Raw genomic sequence first — 27,981 nt, forward strand, 5'->3', positions numbered from 1 at the left:
AAGCCCAACGATTATATGTTACAAATGTTTCGTTCACTTTGGGGTAATTTTAATTTCACCCATACTCGTGACGTTATATAATACTTGTTGTACATACCTCGACGCGGTGTATAATAATCTCCTTCGTGTAGAACGGTTCGGGCGTTTTTGCACGGTGTGTGATTTGCAATCAACTATGCAAACGACTGCAAGCTGTGCAGAAGAGAATGAAGAAAAGGAGAAGAAGGAAGGAAGGAAGGATGGAACGAAAGAAAGAACGAAAGAGAAAATTGTACCAAGAATATCTATAAAAAGCGGCGGAATTTTTTGCTCGTAAATGTTCACGTGAAATACACTAATAACACCTCAGAATGTTCCGCGTGCTCCGAAGAGAGGCCTCCACCTACTATTAAACACTATTAAACTTGATATCTCGGAGGAATATTACGGATCGCGTACGTCGTGTTTTTGCACGTGGCATACCGTGCTTCGGGGCCATTGCTTCTGCAATTTTCAACCTCTAAACCTACCTTCATATATACACCCTTCAGGCAATCGCTGTTTCTACTAACGATAATTGTAGGGCCTGAGCTTGATTGGCTTATGGCTTTTATAGGAGTCAATTTCACATAGAACCACACTAACTACTTGCGTTGCACTTTTACAGACTCATCATCCCGCAACTCCAACCTGTCATTGATTACGGTAAATAAACAAATCAGGAATACGGAAGGAACATTACGAGTTTCGCCGCAACTAAAACTGTATAGCATTCCATCAAAACGTTTCCCGTAATATCGTAAGTATGAAAATACACCGTAGAGAAATTTTTAGTTCCTGTTACCGGTCAGTCCTTAACTATTTTCATTTTTTACCATAATCGAAAAATATAGTTCTAGGTAGAAAATGAAAATTAGTTTTCTAGCTGTTACCGGAAAGTCTAGTACCCGTTACTATTCTTTCTCATTACGATCACTGTTGCTATATTTTTCTTGTAACCGTTGCGCAAGTTTAACGCTTGTGCAACGACAAATTGACGTTAAAGTCTTGTTTAACTAAAAAAGTAGAGTAAACCTTAGAAACTGATTTTGCGTTGCAATAACCAAAAAAGAATCGGCAGTAGCGCGAAATGGTTACGCGTAACTCGTATTTCGTTATTCCAACAATATTCAAACAGTTTTTTTTAACGATACGTGTTTTACTTCACATCTCTCAACGCGGATGACTAACTCACCGCAAAGATTGACACGCGTGCGAGAACGATCTATTCGAGATACGAAAGCAGAGCTCTCATTAAAAATCGTTTCCTATACTGGATATACGTTTATTATTCCAGAGGCGGAGGCAAAGTTATGTTATAATTAATAAAATACAAAAAAAAAAAAGAAGAGAATAAATCTTCTCACGGCTCGAAGACGCGGAGGATGCTAATCCCGAGGGAAGAGGACCCAGACGACGCGCAAACAAACCCTGACGCGGAGGCTGCAAGCGTGGTGACTAATCCTTTGTCCGTAAGGATCTTTTTGTCACGCAACGCGGCGGAGGACGCGGTGCAGTTTCTCTCTTAGAAAGGAGAAAACTTTTGAGTCATGCGTGACATCGGGAGGTTTGATCAGGCTGCGTTACGTCTGTAGCTTTTCTCGGGGCGAAGACTCCGTCGTTGCCCACCAAGAGTCGCGTCTTTGCTCCAATCCCGCATCGCTGGGAAGGATCCCGGGGGTCCGAAACTCCGAGGAGTTGGAGAATATCGTTCGCGTGTTATTCGAAACGGGGGCTACCGCGGCCGAAGCAGCGGGCGATGAGGTCCGAGAGAGATGCTGCAGCGGTATCGAACCGTCGAAGAGGAACGCTGTCCGGATTCCCGCAGCCAGTAACCTGCGGACGTCGACGATAAATTACGAATCGAAGAGATATAATAACTGCACCACCGGCAGCACCGCCGACGGACCGAGTTACGGTTTCACGTTAAATATAAAATACTGCGGGGCCCGCGTCACGTCGGTATTAAGAAGCTGTTTAACATATTTTAATTGCCGCATTAAAATTCAAATGATCCGCGAGGCCGAGCATCTCATCGTCTCATCCTCGATGGCGTGGCGAAACCATCCTCTCGTACACGAACGAAATTGGGAATATAAGGTATTAGATGGAACATGACACCGATGAGGCCGTTTATCGATGCGCGAGATTAACGACGCCTAGGCCACCCTTTCACGATCTAGCTTAGCCAGTAGGTACCCACCTATCGTTTATTTCTGGGGTGGGGCGGGACGATAGACGCGGTATTATATATTCAATAATTAAAATAATTAACGCCTGATGGGCTTAGTGATGTTAGGTTAACCGAATCGATTTTAAAACGAACCTTCGAGAAGATCGAGTACGCGGATGGATGGACCGCAGGTTCGCGTTGCGACAGCTTGTAGGTAATTATTATATTTAAATTCGATTTTTACCTCAGCATGGATCAAACGAAACGCTGCCACTTGTGCGTGAGCTGACGCGGTGCTTAAAAACTTCGTGGCAAAATTCACAACCGACCGCTGTGAGGGTCGTATAAAATATGATTGCGTAAGTGACAAATGGGGCATAAATCTTCCCTGATTCATTATATATACTACCATATACTCGGGTAGGAAATGTGCATGGCTTCGCTGTTCGGCAATTATAATACTTGCACAGATTCACGACTCAGCGAAATATTGATGAACACTGTAAAACGAATGGCTAATCTACAGTTTTTAATCGAATTCATAGTTTACGTAACGTTCTTATAGAGTAACTATTTATGTTAAGCAGTGACACAAGGTATACAGCTTTCATAAAAGTCTGTTCTGGAAAACGGGGGAAACACTCCGAGAACTGTTCAGCATCCATTACTCTCAAGTTTAGAAATGGTTGTTTCATCATTTTCTGCACCAGTCGATTTTTTGTTTTTTTTTTTCAATAGTCAGATTTAGAGTAGGTACCTGAAAAACGCTGTCGGACGATAAAACTAAAAAAGAATAATAATATCGTAAGCGATAAATGAACGTCATTCAATAATTACGTGCGAAAGTAGGGGCAAGAGATCGGTAGCATGTATGGAAGGGGGTGACTGCGGTATAACATGCATGTGCACCGGGTCGTTTCGAAGTCTGGGACTGACGGGAAGAGAATATCATATATTATCAGCTATAATATCGGAATAATAATAATAACAACAGCAATAATAATGAGAATATATTTTGCTTGATATTTACGGCTTCGGACTGTGGCGGCTTTTTCAGTGGGCCACGGGGTAACGAGGTCTCTTCGGCATCGGAGGAGGAGCACTTTTTTGGGAGCTCTCCGCAGGTGTATTGGTACGTACATCATACACCGTTTGTGCCGCAGCCAGCGCGGGTGGGTATGTATGGCGTGCATGGATAAGGAGAGGTGAGGATAGGCCCCCATTAAGAGCCTTATTAATATTTTAATTTTCCTTTAATACGCGTAAATCTAGGATCGGACAAGGCCACCTCGGAGCCTGTTTTATGGAGGCTCTTTTATAGATTTTCGGTGCCAGCTATAGTCATATATATATGCAGTCTTATTGGTGTACGATGCGTGTACGGACAAGATTTACGAAGAGCTTAACTCAACCTATCAGAGATCCGAAAAGATGTTCAACCTCGGTAGTCGGTGAGCTGCGCGATGAGAAAATAGAATAAAAACAGTTCAATTATAATTAATACCCGTGCCGGACGACGGAACGTTGAAAAATATTAGCTGCTGACATCAGGTATCTTTGACAAATTTTATGTGTACGCAACAGATACCAGGCGGTGCATGGTTATCATTATTTTAGGAAATAGTCGATCTGTTGGACTGTTGGTATACATAATTCAGTGCTGTTTTCAATGTCTGAACTTGTTGCCGAGAATTTTCAGTCTCGCGAAGGTTACTTCTAGAAAACATTTATACTTTCGATAAAACAGGCCACAGACCACAAATTTGTTCGCAGTCGTATAAGTTTGACAAACAATCGAGTGTAACTAGGATAAATACAGTAACGCACGCGTATGAAAGTACAATAATTCGGCGTCGGTGAAACGGAGTTGAAATCTCGCCCGCACCTCGGCGATCGTCAACGGCGAAGAAACTATGAGCACGTAATATTTCATCTTGTCCTGGAGGAGGACGACGCACAATGGAACTACCGGCTCAATATTATAGACGTAGGGCCAGCATCGAGGGTACACAGAGCCGTGCCATCATCACAAATGCCTCTAATTATTATCAGTGGGCCGTGCCGGTATGCGTACGGACGCAACGGCGAAAGAAGAAGATCCGAGGAACGAAGTCTCGCGGTGGAGGAAAACGAGCTCCCTTTAACCGCGGCCGGGTGATGTATCGAAAGTTGGACATACGGCAGTGAATCAAATCTACCGATCATCCTTGGAAATAATGATCCTTCCCGTGCTCGCAGCACCTTGCATCTCCGTGTTACATTGTTGCGTCCTCTCGCTCGCTTCATCCCGGTACACCTCAACACACCCAATGGGCCAGCTACGAACCTGGAACTCTACGCATGCGAGCAGGAGGACCTGCGGAGGTCGTCGGATAGCCTCGGTTGACCGAGGCTTCTCGCGAGTCCTGCACGGGTCGTCCTGCAGTAGGTACGAAGACACAAAAAAGGCAAAAGGTTGGTCAGTAGAGCCGCGGATGAGATCTACCCGAGGCATTGTGTTCGCCGCTCGTCTCGCGCCGGTTGGGTTGGGTTGGGTTAGGTCAATTATTTATTCGCCGGCGACTGTGAATAATGAACGTTCGAAACATCCTTCAGCGCTTGCGCTTTTTTTTCTTTTTATATTTTTGATCTTTTATTTCTTTACTCTTCTCTCCCACACGCGCACACGCATAGCGCGTAGAGTCGTGATGAAACGTGTGGGTGATATCGACCCGTCTGTGTGTATACAGGTGGATGTATCTTTTACACTTCGTGTAACGCGTGAATGTGTACCCTTGTATGTACCAGGTTTCAACAAGGCACGAGCATTAAGTATTGGAGATTTGTTACTGATCACCGAAAGTCTCACGGTGGATCATCGATCGCCGTATGTGTATCGTCGTTGTCGGGCGAAAGCGTCACTGTAGCCCTTTCGTATTTTGTTTGTCTTTCGGTTGCTTCTCACATTTTCAGTTTGTACGCAAGGCAAGCACGATCTTTGGCTAATTCTTCTTCACCCAAAGATCACAACGTGGAGCGTACTCCAGTAATATATAGGTAATGTAGAGTACAATGAGCAATCGATTATATTTTCTCAGGACATCACTGGTTCTTGGAGGGTAAGAATTCGGCAGATCGTCTTTCTCTTTTTCAATCGGAAATATTTTGATGACCGGAGAATGAACCCGCGGAGGAGCATTTCTTATCGTCGAGAAGTGATTTTGACACAATCTTCGGACTTCGGGTTGACGATACCTTAACCCGAGACGTTAAAAATATTTTGAGTGACACGTCTTCCGTTCGTTTTATAATTGGTTCTGGTTGACCGGACACGCGGTCACCGCAGACCTGAGGCTGCAGCCGGAGGATCACGTGTCGTCGTTGGATGAACGGACAGATCTTATCTCGGCTCGTGATGATACAACGCAGATGAGATCGGGGAACGGTGAATAGACGTATCAAACAAATTACAACGTTAAATCTATGGGAGGTCTCAGCCGCAGCAACCCCCGACGGACGTGCACGCATCGTACTCGATATTACTGCTGGGGGGTGGGGGGGTGAACTAGACGTGCGGCTGCACTTGTCACTGCCAATTTGGTGGTTCAGTTTAAACGCGGGACAATCGAGGGCGAACAATATCCTCTACTTTACACCGCACCTACCCCTGCGTGATTGTCAGACCTTGAGGAGGGCTCGAAACTCGGCAGGGAATTGATTGGAACCTTTTCACGTGACGGTTAAAGTCTTTCTTGAAGCGTTTCTTTTTTTTTTTTGTTTACAAGAGGAGAGATACTACGGAAATCGATTGGCGGAAAAACATAAAGCGTGCAGAATTTTTGCGAAGTGAACGTTATACGTATGAGAAAAAGAACAGATCGAATTATTCATCAGATTCGACGGTATGAAATATTAACGTTCAAAGGACAATAATAATGACAGAGATTCCAACAGACGAGAATGGTGTTCACGATCCGTAAGGAATCGATACCAGGAACTTTGCGGTCTATAACCCATCAATGTAAAAATGCGGTTTCTTTGAAAATAAAAGTTTGGACACCTCGGAGTTGAATGTTGAAAACGTTATACCTATATCCGACCGATAGTCGAAAAGACGTTTGACAAATTCGAATCGATTAATCTTAGCCGTTCTAATGCGACGTGCGCTTATTAAAGGTTCTCGGATGTATACGCAGACATACACGCGTTATGCTACATCAGCTACATGGATATCCTGCAGGCAGGCTTCGTGGATCGGAATAAGAGGCCCCGGAGCTAGGATGCCCGGGCTAGGTGGCCCATCGACGATCGCGGCCGGGTGTTTGGGCAACGAATTACGAAAGGCCCGGGCGTCATGACCCCCAGCTGCGTTTCCTCTTGGTTACTTATTTTTTCACACACACCCCCTAGAGCGTTACCTCTTCATCTTGCCCCGTGCTGGCCTCGCGCATGGCCTCACGACCACTTCGGATACCGCTAGCAGGTTGCGCCTCGGCCACGATAATTACGTGATGGATACGCGTAAACGTATCGCTATTGCGTTTATTAACCGCACCGCCCGACTACCGGACAGCCATAAATTTTCACATCCATCTCCGCGCATCGTTCCGAAACCTGCAGTCGATGGTCCGACGTTGTGATCTCCCATCGACAACAGCCCGTGCGATAATGCGCAGAGACCACACGCGTGACGAGTCAATGAAGAAACGCACTAGGTGAGAAATCTGGTCAGGCTTGTGCAACGAGACTCTTCAGACCGCGCTCGGATCGACTGTTTACAGATTTTTCGGCATCTGGAGGGCAGGGAGTGAAAGACCTGAAAGACCGAGTTCGGTGCTCGGGCGGCAAGGGTTGCACCCTGCACAAGGTACGAGGGTTCTTCTCTCAGGGGAGATAATAGCACCATCGACCAACAGCTCGACGCAACATTTATCACTCCTATGAAGTGGGAGGCCCGCATTCTGGTCTCTTCTGAGGCTTGATAGAGAGGGCGGAGTTCTTTCGCCCAAACAACGTCAGCGGGAACAACAACAAGGACATCTATCTCTTCTTCGTGCCGGGTAGAACCGTTTTTTAAACGGACGCCGCTCATCCGCTGCCGCGAAGATTTTATACTTATCAGCACGGTGTCAACATCCTCTCGATCTCGTTGCGCATGGCGGCCGGTAATAACGACTTACCGAATTTTAATTTCCTACATTCAGGCTTGCGAATCACTCCCTGCAGTTCCATATATATGCGAGTTGCATCTTCTATCGCTGATAAATATTGCGTGTCAGCTTACTATTTGCAACGACGCGCTACTCGTGGATCAAATATTCGCGAATGTCCCAATGTCGCACATCAAGGTCATCTATCACGATGTAGTAATTTATGTCACGATGACCGCTTGCAGAAGATGCAGGGAGCGCGTCATAGAACTGCGAAACGCAAGTGTCTCGATCACCTTGTCGGCTATACGGCTCGAGTCTCAGCGACGTCTGAAAGGAACTTAAGGACCGGAGAGATTCTTATTTCACCATAAATAATTTTAATGACGGGCCGCATTGGCGACTCAGGTATAACCCGTGGATTCGGTCGACCTCGTGCTGCTGGTCCTTCTTCTTCTTCTTCTGCGATCGGTCGTCAACTCGGTTCCCGGCTTATCGCCGTCGCTTCCGTACCTATATTAAAAACGATTTTCTTTCCTACCGTCCATACTCCTGGGTGTATTTACCCTCGTCACATATTTGCTGAAATTTTCTTGAACTCGCATTTTCCATGTCCGGTTGATATCGCGACGCAGGTGATTCGCGACGACGTATATCTACGTCTGTAAAATGATACCCATACCCGTGTATCAAAGATCGAGAAGCGGAGAAAACCGGGAGTTATCCTCGAGGGGTTCGATTGTTTGCAGAGCACGAGAGAACATTCGATAAGTATTCGAATCACCTACGAAACTAACTCCTTATTCGAGTCTCCCCGAAGGGGCTGGTAAAATCAGCAGCGAATAAACAATAGAAAGTGTGGCAGCGCCCGAGGGTATACATACCTACACGGCTATAGCCGGCTAAAAACAACGCTGCACGTATACATACGTAAATACAGAGCGCATCTAAAAACGAGCGAAAAAGGGAAATCGTGCGAAGAAAACGCTCCGCCCATCGGCCCCGCCCCGACACCAACGGCCACGCCCCCCTTCGCGGAGTAAAAAGTTTACTCCGTTCGAAAAATAAGTAGCGCCGAGTAAAATCGAGACGTAGCTCCACGGAGATCGGCGTCGACGATTCACTGCCTCTTTTATCGTCCGTATTCTCGGCTCGTCGTAGCCGCTGTTCGAAGTCGACCAACCCGACTGCAGCCGGGTTTACCTTCGGACGGAAAAGTATTGGCTCGTTGCGGAGGATGCGTGCGGCGAAGCCGGCGCCAATCGCGATCAGGAATCGGAAAACTGGGCGGGGCCACACTCGGCCAATCCGGTGCCGATGGGCGGGGCCTCGTTGTGACCGGGAGGCAATCGATACGCTCCTGGCCGCGATGCTCGAGGGGGCCTTCCGACGGAATCAGAGATTCGGCATCCCCGATTCAGGACTCTGAAAACCGAGCAACAAGATCGTCGGAGCGCCGCGCCGGGGCTTAACAGTGAAAACTCGTCTCTTCGGGGCTCCGGGGGCTTCGCCGACCTCGTGAAGCTTATAACATCTCCTTCGGTCTAGCCGACTCCTAGTGCGCGCCGGATACTCGGGACCTCGCCTCGCCTCGGAGAGGATCTTTTGCCAACGTTTACGCGATCGCGGAGCGCCATTCGAACTCAACGAGTTCGGTGATCGTTAGTGCTGATCCGAAGTCCCGGTTGGGACCACAAGTTGGGCCAGTTTACAAGGGACGTGCTTCCGGCTTCCTGCCTGCAACAGGATTGACCGACATGAAGGTAATTTGTCGAAAGTCACCGGATCATCCTCCTCCCTCCGCGATTGGCCAGCTCGTTGACGATCGTCTCGATCGCGAAGAGATCGTTCGAACTGACCAATTGGCGCCTGAATTTTAACACCATTTTTATTGCGAAAGAAAATGTCTTCACACCTATACACGTGCCAAATATTATCGTCTCACCCACTTGCATGCCAAGGTCTGGATACGTGGGATGAGGAAAAATATTGTGACTCTAATTAATGCACCGAGTCATGATAACGACGAGTGTTATCGTTTGTTTACACGGCAACGCTATCAGAGCGTAGCCGCAGGTACCCATTTTAATTGTAAATTATAACAACTAACGCCTGTAAAGACCTTTGCGCGCTGATGGAGAAATTGCAGAAACTTGCAAGGTGTGGAGAATTCATATAAGCTGACTGTAAAATCAGTCATAAATATTTCGCGGGAATGTTTATACAACGAGTGGAGCTTCTGCGATGCGATTATAATGATATTGCGACAGTGACTGTGCAATATACATGTATTAAAATTGCAGAAGCACAAGACACTGATTGAAAATAAAAGAGCCGAAGGTTTACAAGGCGTGTTGTTATGGGGCAATAATGCCGGGGATTATAGGCACGTCGGATCATTTGATTGTCTCGTCGAACTGTCAATCAAACGTCGCGGCGAATCATCCAAGCTTTACATAATGCAATGTACATGCGGCACATGAGTATGAGTATAGACGCATCTAATATGTTTCTCTCACCGTAGGGCGAGTTAGGCGAATATCAGCGTTGCGCATAAGTTACGTAGAACGGTGCTAAGCGAGGTTTTCTAACCGTCAGCATACTCATTCGATTCAAATGTTTATTCGGCTATAGACAGTGTTCAGATTGTTTGATTCGCGAGTTGAAGAATAAACAAATTTCATTTCGTTTTACTTCAAAGGAATGGGACAGGGAATACTTACAGTAGACTAGAGCTCATACAGACGAGTGAATCATTTTTATTTACATTTCGTTGTTGCCCCGTCCTCATAATGTTCATAAAAAAACACGATAATTTCTCACTCTGTCATTATTTGCATGCCAAGAATTCAGACCGTAACTTATCAAGGTCTACCTGCCCAGTCAAAAACTCCATACAACCCCATTTCTTTTTGCAAGCATTATCTTTGGAATCAATTTACCTGATCAAAAGAATGCTCAAAAATCACTCGCACTTTTGGAAACTCCTATGTTGCAAAGTGAGATTTGTACCCTAAATTTTCTTGAGTGTAATCGTAGCTATTGTAAGTGCTCGACTATACGTATAGTGTATCTGTCATTCTCTCATCACGCAACATAGTCTCCCGTTTCCTACCACGCACACTTGAACAGCCGGGGTGTCAGTATTTCCGGTGCAAGGAATAACGAATTATTTTTCTTGTTTGAATCCCGTGATATCCTGACACGGCGCAACTGTTTCATCGCTATAGGTTCACGTTATAGGTGACAGATAACAACTGGCCGCATTGGATTTGGAAGAGTAGCTTTCCTGCCGCGTGAATAAGAGAGAGGGAAGAAAAAGAGAAAATCAGGGAGACAGGATATCCAGGAATTTAAACCTGTGAACAATCCATTCACAACGTCACCTTCTCTACCCACTCGCAAATGAGTCGTACGAAGGGTTGAAGGTTTCTTGGTCTGTGGTTCACGATCGCGGAATACGAGGCACGGTTTCAGATTTTCAAGAACCGTCGCTGCGTTTCAGCGGCGCAACGCGCCAACTCGCGAGAGAAAAACCATAACTTTGGATCAGGGAGCGCCATTTTGCGCTTCGTACGAGGAATTTACTGGACCACACACGTTGTACATCATTCTTAATTCCGCGGAACGCCGTGGCCGCGACCCGAAGGGCCGCCCGGCGCCCTAAAGAACAGATTTCGCGTGGGTCGTTCAGGACTGCAGAACCGCGTCGCAGCTGTCGCGGGGTTCTTAAATCGGGTAGGACTGGAGGAACTTACGGTGTGGGCGAGATGCGATCGTACCTCGGTCCGGATCAAGAGGAGTTCGTACCCGAAGAGCGATTTAAATCCCTTGGTAAGTGACGGTCGGGTCGACGCGGGCCGATCTGATCGAAGCAAAGACGTCATCCGGACCGAAGCCGTTGTTGTGATCGATGCCGGGCTTCCGTTGTTACGCAAATATGTAACATCATGGTCTATGCTTATCCATGTGTTTCGAAATCAATTAGGTATACCTACACGCGGGCTGCGATATTTGTGAACCTCGTGCAAGTTAGCTTACAATTAGAATTTCAAAACCTTGACCGGAATTTAACGCCTACTCCTATATCCTGTCGGATGAATTCGTATACGCGTGTGATACGAATTGGAGTTTATAATAGGCGGTGTTGGAGGGTGATTGCAAATAGCTCTGACGACATCTTGGACGAAAGTAAAAAACATCTCGCTGGTGTTTTGATGTTCCTACCTGCTGCTTGTAAAAAAAATAAATAAAAAAGGAAAAAAGAAAATGAATATAAGAGTGGAAAAAAACGGTTCCAAACACTCGGTTATAAAGTTTATACTTCGTAATTGGTGGCGCCTGATCTTCCATCCGATTCTTTTTACATGGGAACGAAAATCTTTCGTACGCTGTTGCTGCAGCTGGTAAGTGTGACAGCCACGGAAGCTATCAACTGTAAACTCGCTGATTAACAGTCGGTGATTTGTAAACAACAGCGGCGTGTAACACTCGGACAAATTGTTGACTACGCATTATATCTGCAGGCAGCCAGCTCTTTCATACGTACATCTGCACGTTATACGTATGTATGCATGTTTGTACGTATGTAGGTATACATGTAACATCTAACGCGACCCGTTCACTTGCTGCAACTTCTTTATTTATGGCGATGCCAGCTTCTCGATAATTCTTTATACATATCTGCATAAAGGGTATATAATGTGCCGCGTGTGCACACGTTGCGTTGCACAAACCAAGCATCCTTATAAAACCTGCGTCGTTAATCGGAAACATTGGAATTGCATGTACCGAATGCGTGCGGTAGTTGAAGTCCAAGCCGAGCAAAGATAATTTTTAAATGGACTTCATTGGAAGGAGGCGAACACTGTTCGTCTCGTCTCGCGTAGCATTTTTCTCAGCTCTTTGGCGCGAGACCGATACGCGCATTAATAATGCGAAGTGTAGACCGTGTGTAACGGCGGCACGTTTTTATACCCAGCCAAAGTTGGAGATGAGGTGCGAGGCGGAGATGAAGGCATGATAAGCATTCCTGGATCAGAGATCGCTCTGAGCAGGTGGAGCTCTTCAGCGCCTTGGTTGAAAGTACGTGTTTATTTATCTACCGAGCTTTGTCTGTTCGAGAACCCTTTCACTTCACTTCACTTCACTTCAATTCACTTCATTTCATTTCTCATACGTGTATGTATATACACATATACATGTACGCGCCCGTGTACACCTATACACATAAATCTACATCGTATAGGAGTAACCTTTCGTTCCGATATTTCCACCGAAGTTACTGCCGTGCGGCCGGTTCACCAAGGGCTTCCCTGTTCTCGGGATCTTTTAGTGAGCCATCCGATGGTTTGCTTATCTTTTAAACTACACACACTTGAGGCTCCGGCCGCAAGGCTTGCCGCCAACTCTAGTCAGTTCTCTTTCAGATGCCGCGTACTGCGGTAAGAACTTTCCAATGTGGGCCATAGCTGCAAAGCGGCTAGACGAGAATCTAGGAACCCCGGAGCACGATCATAAATAAGCAGAGGTTGACTCGTCTCCTTCTTTCCTTTCTTGCATTCTCCCTTTCCTTCATTCTTTTTCCATTCCTCGACACACGCTAGAACTCGCCTGCGGTGTATATTTTCAAATTGAAAATACATCTTTCCAAGTCTTTCCGCGGGTTTGGTAAGCAATACCAGAAGAAACAAAAGAATAACAACTCTCCTCACTTCCGAAGGGGAAAATCTCTGCGTAAACGAATCAGCCGAATCTCAATTTAGACTATACCGCGTTAAGATTCGTATAATACTCGTGTACTATACCTATGAAGTATACAACGTATGCGGCAAGGGATTTGAGTTAGTAAGATAACTCGCGCTCGAGTTAGCGGGGATCATCCTGAGTTACGATGTACGGATACGGGTATCTCCATGCGGTTAATATACTAACAGCTTCTACGACATCGTACCAACGCCTTCGCCGAGACGTTAGCCAAACGCGAAACTACTCGCTGCAAATCCTCGGAATCGTATAACTGCATGTTCCTAATTTCTCCAACAATGTAACACGATTTTGCGCTTACGCCGTGATCTCTACCACCAACTCGATTCCGCTTCACACATATCACGACGAAAGTTCTCCGCAAATATGTCAGACCAACGATGGAGTCTTGGTCGAGCCTCGGCTGCTCGGATATTCGTAGAATTGTCTAGAATACCTAGGAGGGGTCCAACTGACCCTCCTTATACCGCAATCGCTTTCTATTAATAATCGTTCTTTTCGCTATTCGGACGATTGTTCTACGAAATTGTTAATCGACGTAGATGGCCGAGCATTTGAAATTGCAAGTATCAACCTTAGTTTCGGTACGCGAAGACTCTCATGTTTTGGCGACAAAGATGGCGGTACCTATATAACGACTTAAATGGAAATGACAATATCCATAAACCATGCAGCTGAAACTCTTGGCGTATAATAATCGGCGCGCCTGGTTTCTTAATTGTCTCTGATCGAGCAAATACAGTATAGCATCGATGCTTGATCAGCTTGATCGGAGAGATGACGTTGTAACGAGCTCGGGCTAATTCGGGCTCTTAGGCGTGACCCACTTGCGAGAATTGGAAGTTTGACACGACACACGGGTACTATACATATAACGAGTCTCCTTTCTTCGCGGATTATCCCGCAGTATCGCGGCCCCTGAGCTACCCCCAAAAAAAGGGTCCTTCCATGTGCGGGGTACGACAACGCGCACTCGCGCTATGAGGGTACCGTAGAGGGATACTCCGCGCAAGATTCGGAGTGAACCGTGAAGTGGCAGTAATCCGCAAAGCCGCAAAGCCGCAGAGCCGCAGAACCCGGTACCCCCGGGGTTCCATTGTGCAGTGGGGGGGCGATGATGCCGGGGCTTGGAAAAGTGTCGGCGGGCGTAAGTCGCGAGGTGGTTGTGGTCGATGCTCGTGTACCTACATCGTAGGTATCTATTAATCGTGACAATGGCGTTAACCCGCGCGTCTGACAAAGGAGAGAACGAAAATCGGATAGCGATTTAAATGGATTTCGAGTGGCAACAGTCGGCCGGAGTCTCGGCTCTTGAAACGGCCGAACCACTGCATCATTCGCATTGTCCTCCTCGGGTTCTGCGGCGTTACTTCTCCGGCATGTATATCCAGTCCCGAAGTTCCACGCGAGAAATTCACCACGCAGCTGAAGATTTCTGCGAAGGCGTGAAGAGGCGGATAGAGGCTCGTGCCGTCTATTCGCTTTTCAAGTTTATAGACACCCGTGACAATGGTGAAAAACCCGGGCAAACGGCGTCGAAGAGGCCAAGTTCTAACGCGCACGGTGCACAACCTATCATTCGCTCGTTCTCTCTGCACACAGAGACAACAAACTGGCCCACTGTTTTGTGGGCATTTTTCCATGCCCTACGGAGAGAATGGACCGATGGGCATTGACTTTCGAGGATCCGGAGGGGGCCCACTTTGTCAGGTTGTCACCTGGGCCTAAGATGCGAAAGAAATGGACGGCGGGCCCCGCAGGGCCTGACTCGGGGCCCCGTCACTCACCGCTGCGAACCCGGAGGATACCTTTATGGATATTTTGTACCCGGTCTGCTTTCGTCAATAGGCAGACGGAGTCGGAACGGGGCTGGGGTCTTACGCTGGGAAACTTGTAAAGTATAGGTATCGGTTTCAATGGATGGGCCTCGGTGTCACAGACACTACGGGAGTACGGCAGCCAGGAGGCAGGACCGTGAGGCCCCGGTCGGGCCTCCGAGGACCCCTGAAGGACCCCCCGGCGCGCGGCTTTCAGCCTTGAAACTCATACCGACTTTTGAAAACCGAAGCCGTAACCACTTGAAACGAAGAATGGGATTTCGACTGTACAACCATTGGTTTCTAATAATGTAATGATCCGATTTCAGGTTCAACAACTTACTGCACGATCTAATACTCCGTCAGCTCTGCAAGACTGTGTACACATCGACGATCGACGACGACTTAGTGAAATCGGAGATGTGTCTTGAACTTGGAACGACTCGTCGAGTGCAACGATGGCGCAATGCTCTCTCTTCTACAAGACATTATCGAGTCGGATCAATGTCGAACGTTGAATTGGGTTACGCCTCGTGAATATCGCTCGCGATTTCAAGATTGGCGAGTTGGAAAATTTTCCGAAAACACCGCTTCGAGCGCACAATATCCAGCCGGTCGGATTCACCGTGCCGAAAGCTCGTAACGTGACGTCTGGTGTAGGTGCGTACAGTTTGAAGAGGTCGTCGATTTTCCTTGATTGCAGCAGTAAAGGTAAACGAGAATCGAGCTACGTACGCGGCGCCCGTTTCGAATAGTGGATAAACACGAAGGTAATACGGGTTTAAGTGGCCATATACGGCGTTTCCAAATATAAATTTCAATACGTTGACAACATAATAACATATGAATTGTAAAACAGTCGACGCAGTGTCTTCGCTTGTACACAGTGGGTATACAGCTGCTCGAGTAATCGACGAAATTTTAATCCTCGTCGCGAGCTGACGACGAGTTAGCGGCACCGGCACCGGCACCAACATCAGCAGCCACGAACGGATCTTTCGGCCCATCTGTCTGTCGGCCCGCGCGCTGCCGGTCAGTGGCCATCGAGCAGTGGTCAGTGGGCTTGGAAGTCGTCGGTCTTCGGTGCGGTCAAGCGGTCCGTACGGAGCCGGAGTCGTATTTTAATACAATATTTTTTTCCTTCTTTTCCTATCTTATTTTTTCTACTTTTTATTCGAGTCGATAGCGAACGGTGTAATACATTACGGGCGACCCGGTGAGGCGGAGAGCTCTGCCTAGGTAGGTGTGAGCACAAACCTGTTATACCGATCTATGGGACATTTTATCATGGATCTCTGATATGAAAAAGCATATTTTACACTAATAGCCGAAACGGGCCTAATCCTCCACTTTACGACCCCGACGTCGTCCTCGCGCTCAACCCCGTCTAGCTCTCTTTATACGCTCTGTGCAGCCGTGTACTATTATGAAAAATTTTACCCGCGTACACACGGTTACGTCTTCTCCCTCTGTCCACTTCCATCCGATTCTGTGTAATCACCGCAGCCTTGTAAGCGTACTGCAGCGTCCGCCAGGATCAATTACCAGGATTATGGATTCTAAGCGGTATCGGTGTGCAGCGCGTAACGTGTTATGCAACTTTCCGTGTATCGTCAACATGTCGCCCAGGTGGGTTGAAAATATTTTTACATCATTTTTTAATCGACGTTTTCACAGTCTCTCAATGTTTTATTTATTCATTTCGTTGCCGCTGCAGATCCGTAATTTTACCATTTTATATCGATTACACCGTCGTCGATAAATAGTTGCGGGATATTTAACGACAATAAATGCTGTTAGTATGGCAGTATCTTTTTATCTTGAATTCGATCTAAAATGAATAAGTAAACAAAATCTTCAAGCGTGTAGAATAAATTACGATATTTCAAAGTAGTCATCTAAATCAAATTTCAGAAGCTGAATAGCGTTTCAGTGCTTTTTCTACGTCGCAAAAAAATACATATTTATTACGCACATTTACCAGAAACATTTAACCGACAAACGCACGTGGTTGAAATTCGATCTGTCGTATCAAAACTGGATTTTCATTCGAAACTATTAAAAAGAAATGTTGTTAAATCATAGCGTGCGTTGATCTCATGACATAATAATTACAGTAATTAAATAAAATCGAGTTACGAATATCATTATACGAATTTTTGTTTTGCTTGAAAATAAATCGCAGGTTTTGAAAATGAAAACACGAAACCGGTATTTTAAATCGGTTGAACCGGTTCAACTAATTTTGTATTACCGAATGCAAATCCCGGTTCCTGCTTGCGAGCTTAAGCCGATTACAGATAAATGATCAGTGTTCACCGCATCGGCAACCGCGAGCAACGGATATTACTCCGTATCGCATAATCGCTGTAAAATTGTAACTAAAAGTTGACCGAGTCTAGCGTGAACGCACCTACTCGTCAGCCAATAACGCGGGGCACGATACCGAAAGTTGCTCTCTGCGCGATGACGCGCGAAGGAAGTGTAAATGAACCGGGTGAACGTGTGAACATTTGGCTGGTACACGGATCGCTTATGGCTTGGTGGTTAACCATACGTCACCCTGCAGCGGAACCATCGGCACAATAGCCTTACAGAGAGTTAGGAACATAATACCATTATAATATTATATATCCGAGTGGCGGTGCCAGCCCCCCTTGTTCAGAATCCATCCCCTGCACGTACCATTCGTGGTCGTGACACGGTAAGGGCGTGAAGTTACACCGCGGAACGTCAGATCCGCCATTCCGCATATCCTCTCCATGTCGGAGCACACGCACGCATGTGTTCTCGACTGCGCTTCCGTGCGCATCGGCTTACACGAACGCAATACGCGCTCAACGTACCTGCCAAGCACAATGGAAGGCTGCGGGTTCGCACCTCGGAGTCATTTTTCAAATTTTTTATTGGCCTCGCGCCTCGAGTCCCCGTAGAGCAGGCGGTTTGTTCTGCAAACTCGAACTCATTCGTTTATCTATGTATACTTTCTTTTTTTGCACCGCTCGGTGTGACTGTCCAACATTCTAATCGTGGCTTGTTTCGCGCGTCGCCTGGTTGCAGATAAGTCGTCGAATCACCCCGTGCCTCGTCGCATACGTCGAAATCCGCCTGATCATCCAATGAAAAACTTGAAAAATTGATTCGGAAAAATGTTCAGTCATTCGTCGGCCGTGATTTGTTCTTTTTCTTTTTTAATGTTTATCGCCGTTTGCCGTGGCGAGCATCAGGCATGCATCCTCCAGGGTTTGGTCCTCCTTCAAAGGACGATTAATCCTGGACCGATCATGCCTCTTCGGTCGGATCATTTTTTATACCACCGATTGAAAGGACCTAGTGGAGAGATAGGTTGAGAATTCCGCTTTGCGGCTTTGAACTCGGATTTTTCATGTATTTAAGCGAGTCTTCTTTAATTTCCCACGAAATGAGTTTTACCCGAGAACCGTTTTAAAGGTTGTAAAAAACGATTAAAACGTTGCGTAACTCTCGTTGATCGACCCCGCTGCCACTGTATAGTAAGTATCCATTAACCGAACCGGACGTCCGCCATATTGAATGTTGCAACATTCTACCACGCGGTCTCGGCGACCCTTGACCCTGGGGAAAATGAAAAACGAAAAATCCCATCCCATCCCATCCTCTCCCCTTGACTCCTCGCTCGTGAAATGATCCTCCAGACGATTTTGTTTTCGTTGTACACACCGTGTCAATCCCTTGGGACGATCAATTACTCCAGTCTCGAGGTGGCCTCGGGCCCTGCAGCCTTACCGAGCTTTTGCGCGTGACATTCGACACGCCCCTCTCATGGACGATCAAACAACTCGAACAAGAAACGCTGTGTTGGAGCAGCAGACACGCTTACAATTACTCACACCTTCACGGCTCTGCGTTGTGTGCACGCATCTCAGGGTCTGACTTGGGCGTGGAACCGCTTACCGAGTCGGAGTGCCGCACGAAGGAACACTGGCAGTACCATTATTTTTTATCCACTACCAGAAGTACATCTGACGCGTCGATCCCGATGAACCGCATTTCGCGGATCCACGACGTACGGTCCGAGTCCAAAGTCATTAAGAACCTATCGGCGATCGGCAGACGGGAGTCAATCTCGAATAATACAGAGCAACGGCTGCGTTATCCTAAAATCTGCAGTGCCTGGATGGTCAAGCGATGTGCGGGTCCGACGCGTATAAGTCGAGTATGTCAGGGTGCGCGACAAGCGGCGAACACTTCCATACCGCCAATCCTTGGTGTGGGGGACGATGTGAGGGAAGTAAGGGAGGGGGTAGCTTATAACTGCAACCGGGGGATGAAAAAGAGAGCTGCCGTGGACGGGCTGCGGTTGTGTTAGCGACAGTGTCGCTCGCCACGGGGTGCCAACTACGTACATTATGTATGGTGGTACATGGGCGCGCGTGTATACTTACAACGACAACCTCCCGGTCCATGGATCGACCGAGCGACCAGCTGCTCGTCGCAACGCGATGCCTCGAAAATAATGGTGCGCCAGGGTTAGACGCCAAATCGCATTTCCATCAGTTACGGGGTTTTCCCCGATGAAGATCGGCCCCAGGTCCAAGAGGCTACTGCGGGATGCCGAAGCCGAGACCGCTACCATTTTTTGGCATGCCGATGGACACTTCGAGAACCGGTGTTACCTATAACAGCACCCTTTCACCACCATCGTAGTGAAGACCGCTGATGAGGGGATGAATTTGTTGGAACAGATTGACCGGAACGGGAATCGATCAACCGGCGAGTGTTATTCGAAAGGTTTTCTCCCGGTTCACAATGCTTCCTGCGGGGCGTGTGTGCGGGTCGTTTCCGCGCCATTACCCGACCGCGGTTGTTCCGTTTGCGGGGTGATCGTACGTCACCGTTAGTGGCCGTTTTCCAACGCGGTACGATCGTCGACTAGCGAAGGCTTTGCTTTTGTTGGTGGCGGTTATTTCTTTCTTTATCTCGAGGTATGTGGCATATGTAGCGCGAGGTGGATCCTCCTACGGTAAGAATTCCCGTCTATACGAAACGCTGCTGCGGCGATAATTAATGACAATAGCCGATCTAGCATTATGAACACGCGGCCACGGTCGCTTCCCTAAATCATTCCAACGCGAAAAAGAGTTCTTTTTTTCTCAACTTTTTCTTTGTACTCCTTTTATTTTTGAACGCGCGCGCGCGCGCGCTCACGCTAAAGATAGAACAAATTTTGCACCTAACTCTGCACACCGGGAGACAGGATCGCTCTAAGAATATACGGGCGAATACTTTGAGTATTGCGTGTCGCGATTTGGACGGATCTTGTTTGCAAAATTCCTCCAAACTCGATTTATCGTCAAATTCATGTGTATTTTTGTTTTTAATGTCCATGAAAATTTGATACGAGATAATCCTGGATACGGAATCTATCGCTTTCTGAAACACCGGTAAGTTTCTGCTTTGAAAACCCTAACACGTAGGTACTTTTAGCACGTTTTTTCCCATTCTCGCTGCGTAGCGCAGAGCTCCCCCTAATCCGCAGGCAAGGTATACTTTGCGAACCTATAAGTGTTGTCGAAACGCCCACAGTAACGCGTGATCGGCTCCTCATTAGCACCTCAGAGTGCGGAGTCCCTACATGGTGAAGAGACTACGTTATATAGGTATAATCGTAGGTGGCGGTCAATTCCAGCAGTATTTGCGGACGGTGTACGTTCGTGTACGCATATCGGGCACGTGTTCCAAGTTCCCGTAAACGTTGTTTCAGTTGCGAGGACACAGCACCCTTTCGACAGGCGAGACCAACCACATTTACATCCACAGCCTCGAGTGGCTGCAGTTTTGTTCCTCGTTATTTTGCAAATATCAAAATGAAATTCCCCCGGGAAGTGGAAAGCGGTGCACGGTCTGATGAAGTCGCTTCAACTCCGTTCGTGTATTGTATTCTGTAGCTAAACCATGGAACGAAAAATTGTAAGAATTGCTGAAATGACTGCAACAACAAAGTTCCCCTGATATGACACGGATATTCTTTGCTTCCAGACGGAGGTGGAGGATGTCGCCGCGGAAGTCTGCACGGGGGCTGGACAGAATGCGGCACCACCGACGGGGGTTGGCACCGAGATACCTACGGGGAGTGCGACGATGGAGTGCGGAGGCTGCGGCGACCGGGTCCGGGAGCGAACGGTCCTCTGCGTGGGAGGGCGAACTTGGCACTCGCGTTGTCTCAGGTGCTGCGCCTGTGCCAGGCCTCTCCACGATCAGCACTCCTGTTTTTTGCGAGGCATGCGGCTCTACTGCAGGCACGACTACGCCATGTGAGTTTCGAAGAGCGCTGATAATACGGTTGGGAGTCTCGGTGTGTTGGGGATGTCCTAGAACTATTACAGATTTTTGAGACCAGCTAAATGGAATCTCAGGATTTGGCTTGGAAGAATTTTGTCTAGGAATATCCTTTTGAACACTGCGCGTACGGAGGGCGGGACGGATGCACGAGTAGAGTGCGTCCACCAGTGCAGTGCGTGTCGGAGTCGCTCGAGGTGGACAATGGGTGGTTGTTCGCTTCGAGGCCACGACTTTGGTACCACAGAGCGGCTGGGGCCAGAGCCAGGCTATCACAACACAACAATGCAACTTCGGGTGACTTTCGGTCGTAACCAGTGCCGTGGTGCATCTGTTACCGTGACCGTGCACTTACGGGTTTCACGTTGCACGCGGAGAAAAGTATACAGAGATATCCTGCGCTCTGACACGTTCACAGGAAAGAGAGAGCGCGGAGTAGATAATGTACGATATTGTTGTAACGTTTGCCCTGCACGCCGTCTTTCCACGCATGAATTTGACGCAGCGCCGTATGGACGCCGGTCACTTGGCTTGGCATGCGGACTCCTAACGCGTGTTTATCCAACTGTCAATCAGTTTGGACGGTACATCGGTAGATATCGGATGGTACGTTACTGCGTTCTATTGTATCTAATCGCGCAGCTCGTAATGCTGAGCACGGAATCAGCGACCAAGGTTGCAGGATACATGTTTCGGAGTGAAACGTCGGAAGGCTCGTGCGGGATTGAAGGGTCAAGATGGTCTCGGTGTAACTGCAAGTCATTAATGTTCGTGAAGATAGATATACGCGTACGGTGCGCCGAACTTTCCTCGGGTCCTTTCTACGATCCTTGCGAGTGTAGAAAACATGGAAAGCGTTTTCGACGAAGAACTTGTACGCGATCGTTTTGTAATTCCTCATCTACGACAGTGTCTCCACTGTTGTTCGACCCCCACCGACCGACACGTAACGAAGGGTATAGAATTTTTCTAGTCACGAATTCTTCGAAGCCTGTGTAAACTCTGTGAGGCGTCTCATTCGCCGACTCCACTGAAACGGAATAAAAATAAAGGATAATCGTTCGAGCTTCTCATTATAATAGCGCAGAGACAAGGCCAGGAATATAAACGCGCCTAGCTCTTCGACAGCGTGCGTTCGGACAAAAAAATAAAAGGTGATGGTTCGGTATAACAGGTGTGAATATCCGTACGTCAGATGTGTATACGCACACCTTTATATGCCGCAGGAATATACACAAGGCGTGAGTCGCTGCAGGCCTCTGGTCCATCAATCATTCGGCCACCAAGAGCTGGTTACGCTGGATTAATACGCTGTAAATTACAAAGGCGCAGATCGCATACCTACATACTTTGCTTAGCCGTTTGCGCTAAAGTGTGTAAATATTAAATGTAATCAGCTTTGCATATTATCTCCGAGGTTTACGGAAAACTTGCCAGGAGAATAAAACCGACTGTGCGGGATACGCTCATATACTGTTATGAAGCATTGTCGTTTTAACTATAATCCGCAACCGTACTGACTAAACTCGTGTTACGCGCGACCGAACATTTTGAGCATAAGAACGCGTGTGATTTGACTGACGTGTCAATAACTTTTCAACGCTCGGTAAATTTTAACGATGAAATCCTTCCTCGCGCATTCGTAGTTCCAGCTTCGCCATTCAACGATGCCAAGGTGTCACGAGGATTGTGATTCATGGCCCGTCGCGACGTCGAGGATGCGTGTTTCTTGCACCTTTTGAACCTGCAAACGGTGCCAGAGCAAAGAGTTTACAGGACGTGCGTTTATAGTGCTGGTGTTAAACAGGGAGGTAGACTCCACTGCATAGCTGCACAGACTACGGAGGATTAGAAACAGGAAATGCGCCCGGGAGGTCCATACAACTGTACGTAGAAACAGGACGACGGTATCTGCTACGTAATTTTAAAACCCATCTCGTACTTTCAGTAGTTTTGACGATGATGATGATCGCGATGATGCTGCAGGTTTTCACCCACAACTTACTTACACCAGTTGGTGCGTGAATCAAAATGAATACCCAGGGAGATTAACGCTCTGTGAATAGACTGCAAAGGACCGTTTTACCAGGATACGCGATTTCGATACATGTAAATGGGAACGAACAAGTAAATACGATCGATGCAGTTCCGCATATTATGGAATTTTTCGTGACTTCACAAATCCGGGATTTGTCCGCGTATACGAGTAAGTGGATTCACAACGAAGCGCGGCTGCATGTCAGTAAGACCGTAATACTGCTCGGGAGATTTGTGCTGCTCACTGTGCTGGGGAACAATCGCCTTGGCAAGACATCTTATTCAACATTCAAATCCCTTCCGAAGCCAGTCAACCGTTCGGCTTTATCTAGTTAGAGATATTATAGGCGTGGCTAAGCTCCGGTAAAATAACAGAAACAATAGGGTACCCTCGAGGATTAGTCCGTGGTCGGCGGTCAGGTTTGCTCGCGTCATGTATCAGGCAGAATGCCATTCAGACACTCCTCAGACGGGGTAAATATCCTGGCTAAAGTTAGCTAAGCCCTTTGCGTGTACGGTTCTTGAATCGAGCCTCTCTTTAAGCAATCGAAAAAACTCTTCTGACCCGATACGCCGAAAGTGACTCACTTTTACCTCTCAATTTTGGAACCGTTTATCCCTCACACTCCGGCCGCGAGTCTGGATTGAATCTTCACCAGACGGAATTTGCGTTCGGGACTTTTCACCACGTGCGAGAAACAGGAAAGCGGCATTCCAGGCTCGAGCAGGTAACCGCACCATCCTCACGGCCGGGATGCTGAATGAATACGCAGAGGTCACTCCGTCGTTTGGAGCTGATGTCGCAGCGGTCTTTTAATTCGGTTTGGACTGGGACCGGCGAGGCGCGTATCGCTGAGTTGGATCAGGGCGGGCTAGGCTTGGCCACCAAAGTAGTCGCGTGGCTTCTCGGTTTCTCGGTCCCGTCGAGCTTCCTATGGATATGCCCTTCCGTCGCCGGATCCGCGCTCCGCGTCGCAGGAGCCGCAGACCCGCGGTTCAGGATGGATGAACGCCGATCTCTGGGATGCACTTTCCATGTTCATGAATATGATAATCGGCTAATGGTCGCTAGTTGTTTAATTACCCTCCGGGCAGCGGTGCCCCCGGCGAGCTTCGGCCCTGCTGGCGACAGGCTGCACCCCATTCATCTGGACCCGGGAGAGTCTGGGCTGCGTGCGTGTGTCTTGTTCCCGTGCGCCGGACACGACTACCGTTTACAAAAGCGTAACCGGTGGTGACCTGACCATGGAATACAGAAACGGCGAAATCTCGAGCGCGGAAAGAACCCGCGGTATGTGGATCGCACGAAAATTGGACCGGGTGCGATTCACGCGTCAAGCGAATCAACAGTCTTGCAGAAAAATAACGATCGTGTCTGCTCGTCGTAGCGCGCTTTTGAAACGCTGTTGAATCATCGCCGACTTTGAAGCGACTGAAAAAATATCACCAATGACTAACGCACGGTCGTGAGTCTTGAAGAACAAATGTGTCAGTTCGGTGCTGGCTAACTTCGCGGACTCATCCGGAGCTGAGTAAATATGTATTATCCCGAGGAGGACGCCACTGGGAAACGGTGCTGCTGCAATAAACACCGTCTCTTACGCTTTAGCGTTATTTATCCGTTCGTATGTCTGTCTGTCCGTTTCGCTGCTTTCTTTATACAGTCTTATCCGAGAGATATAGCCGCACGCCGTACCCGACTCCCCTACAGTCCACCTTAGCCGTGTCCGTACACGGGGACGAGGCTGCCCGATATAACGACCGGGTGTGAGTGCAGGTTGGAACGCAACTCGAAGTGCATTGATACATTCATTAGACTCGGATGCAGCTTCGCTGCCGAGCCGAGGGTGGATTTTAGTCGATCGGAGAAATATTCCGCGGCGTGCGTGTTGCAACGGCTATCGAACTTTGCATAGGCGGAAAGTGTCGTTATTATAAATACGTATCCGGTCGCAACTCAAAACCTGCGACAAAACTTCAAGTTAAGAACTGTGAATTCACGCAGTCAGTATCGATCAGTTATACAACTACGTAGACATTTATTTTTTTCTATGGTTGATTCCGCTAATAATTTGAAAAGCCTGTACAGAAATGAATCATAACAATAATAGTTTCTTCTCTTTGAAAATAATTTCCCTTAAATACCGAATGTATAGTTTTGGTATTTTGGGAATTTGGAAACCGCTTCAGGTCGGACTCGATTCGGGGAGTAGCGATTTGGAACTGAAAATTTATTCACCTCAGGTTCTAGCATCGTGACAGTTTCTTTCTCTCTTTATTTTTCTGCCAGGGCTTTTGGAGCCAAGTGTGCCAAGTGTGGGCGTAGTGTCGGTGCTGGTGACTGGGTTCGGAGAGCTAGAGAACGTGTTTATCACCTGGCTTGTTTCGCCTGCGACGCGTGTTCGAGACAACTTTCGACTGGTGAACAATTTGCGCTCCTAGACGCGAGGCTTCTCTGCAAGGCGCACTACCTGGACGTCGTCGAAGGCAACAACACCTCGTCCGACGGTGAGCAATGAGGACTTCGAATCGCAGGTGTTCCAGTGTCAATTGACTGACTGCAGTCATTATCATAATCGATTTCGAGGCGTAGAATCCAGTGGATGCTATTGCAGAGGGTGGCGACTCGGAGAGCGGACACAAGGGTGGCAACAAGGCCAAGAGGGTGCGGACAACCTTCACCGAGGAGCAGCTATCGGTCCTTCAAGCCAATTTCCAGCTGGACAGCAACCCTGACGGTCAGGACCTTGAGAGGATAGCTCACGTCACTGGACTCAGCAAGAGAGTGACCCAAGTATGGTTCCAGAACTCCAGAGCACGGCAGAAGAAGCATTTGCACACGGGGAAGCTGAAGGGTCAGCACGGTGAGTTGGCCCGCGCCTGACTCAAATATTTTAGATTGTTTCGTTCGCTTTACTTTCTTGCAGTTCATCAGTCACCTCCGAATTCCGTGTCACCAGCCACTGGCGATTTCGGAAGACACATCAACCTCCACTTGACCTACTCCTTTCAGCATCAGCAACATCAGCTCAGTCAACAGCCGCAGCTCAGCCCGGCTACCTGTAAAAGCCCGACGCCTTCCCTTTACCACAATCACGGTACGAGTTTCTAGGAAAGCAGTTTCACGAAGCTTATCAACTCCGTAATTACTTAGACACATTCTCTTCGACGAAATTCATTCTTATCGCAAATCGCCAAGTTACGGGAAAGGATAATGTGAAATTAATCAGGGTTTCACCGTTTCTGGGAGTTTTGAAAATTCATCAGAGATCTTGATCAGCTGGATAATCCAAATGATCGAGAAATAATCCAGTGACTTTGCTAGCCAGTTGGAAGGGACCATCTCTACCTGGTGAATGTTTTTAATTTCACTTCGCAGGTTCGGAGCAGTCAATGGACGAGCTATCTCAAGACTCGATGATGCTTTCGATGCCAAACGAGGTCTGAGCTGGTGGCACGAGAGGCTGATAATGGCAAATCTTGACAACTGGTAAGAAAGTTTCTGTAAATATGACTGAGAACAGTTGCAGAAGAAATCTCGCGTGTATGTAAAATGTGTTGCGTGAATGTGTATAATAACGTGCGTATACGCACGATGGGTATATCGATAAATTTTACCCATACATCGAATCCTGCCGATATATTATAGTAATAATAATCACGACGATTATTATTATTAAAAAAATCTAGAAAGATTTTTAATCGTTATTTATTGAGAAGATATTGATTCTGTTACAGTAGAATAGTTTTGTATACGCGAATACTGCGAATATTTATAATAGCATAGCTTTCGTAGGGATTGTTGCAAGTTCTGCAGCTTGCTCTATCGTATAATACGGTTCACTCGATCGAATCTCAAGCCTGGGGGAATTTTTTTCCTGTTGGTGGGTAGCTTTAACGCCTCTAACAATTCACTCCTGTATACGGTATATTACGATATAGAAATATACGCGTGAAAATATCGCGCTGGTACACAAGTACGTACTACTACCTATAATAATATGTATATTATTCAAATTCGAAAGTAATACGAGGAGAGAACAAGATCCAAGATCGACATGTAGAAGTAGTATTAATAAAAGTAATAGTAATAATGATAATAGTAACAAAAACAACAATAAGAATAATAATAATAATAATAATAATAATAATATTATAATCACAATACACTTTGAATCCGTGTTCGCGCCACAGTCGCACTGCTCACGATAAAGTATTTATTTATGGTCGCCGCTGTACGTATTCAAATGTACAATTGCGTCATTATTACGATACGTTCTAGAGTACGTAACTGGTGTAGTTAGGTACGCGGCACTGATGCAATTGCATTAAAAATCTCGGGCTCCCACCTTGCCTGAAAAAGGTCTGTACATATATACTAAGAAAAAAATAGGAAATTACAATAAATTAATCGGCGAATTAGATTTGAAGTACCAATTATTCCGCCTGCCGTTATTGTATATACCTGTGTAGAAATTCATCTATATATGTAAATTTTCGGTGTATATACATAAATAGCAGGCCGTATACGAGTACATATATACATATTATACGGACTAGCCCAATTATAAGAAGATTGAAAATTTTATGTAAATATTGTAAAATAAATCAACTGAGGAAAATATAAACTATTAGTAATCATGTATAATAGGTATATAATAAATGATACATTGAAATGTTAAACAGACTATAACTTATAAATGATTTGTGCGACTTTATACTT

The 27,981-nt window shown here is 47.0% G+C and overlaps 1 protein-coding gene across 4 annotated transcripts; it reads left to right on the forward strand.

Moving 5' to 3' along the window:
* Positions 1 to 27,837, forward strand: LOC124175731 (LIM/homeobox protein Awh-like). 4 transcript variants are annotated; one of them, XM_046556182.1, is made up of 7 exons: positions 1 to 312; positions 647 to 778; positions 20,922 to 21,196; positions 25,549 to 25,766; positions 25,874 to 26,122; positions 26,186 to 26,356; positions 26,638 to 27,837. In XM_046556182.1, exons 3-7 carry the CDS (start codon positions 21,024 to 21,026, stop codon positions 26,703 to 26,705), a joined length of 879 nt encoding a protein of 292 aa, XP_046412138.1. In that variant the 5' UTR covers positions 1 to 312; positions 647 to 778; positions 20,922 to 21,023; the 3' UTR covers positions 26,706 to 27,837. The 4 variants fall into 4 exon arrangements, with proteins under 4 accessions (XP_046412138.1, XP_046412137.1, XP_046412134.1 ...); XM_046556181.1 differs by lacking the exons at positions 1 to 312; positions 647 to 778 and adding an exon at positions 8,746 to 9,083; XM_046556178.1 differs by lacking the exons at positions 1 to 312; positions 647 to 778 and adding an exon at positions 16,260 to 16,532.
* Positions 27,838 to 27,981: the final 144 nt, after the last annotated feature.

This window comes from Neodiprion fabricii, chromosome 2 (genome assembly GCF_021155785.1).
Source record: "Neodiprion fabricii isolate iyNeoFabr1 chromosome 2, iyNeoFabr1.1, whole genome shotgun sequence".
Taxonomy (NCBI): Eukaryota; Metazoa; Arthropoda; class Insecta; order Hymenoptera; family Diprionidae; genus Neodiprion; species Neodiprion fabricii.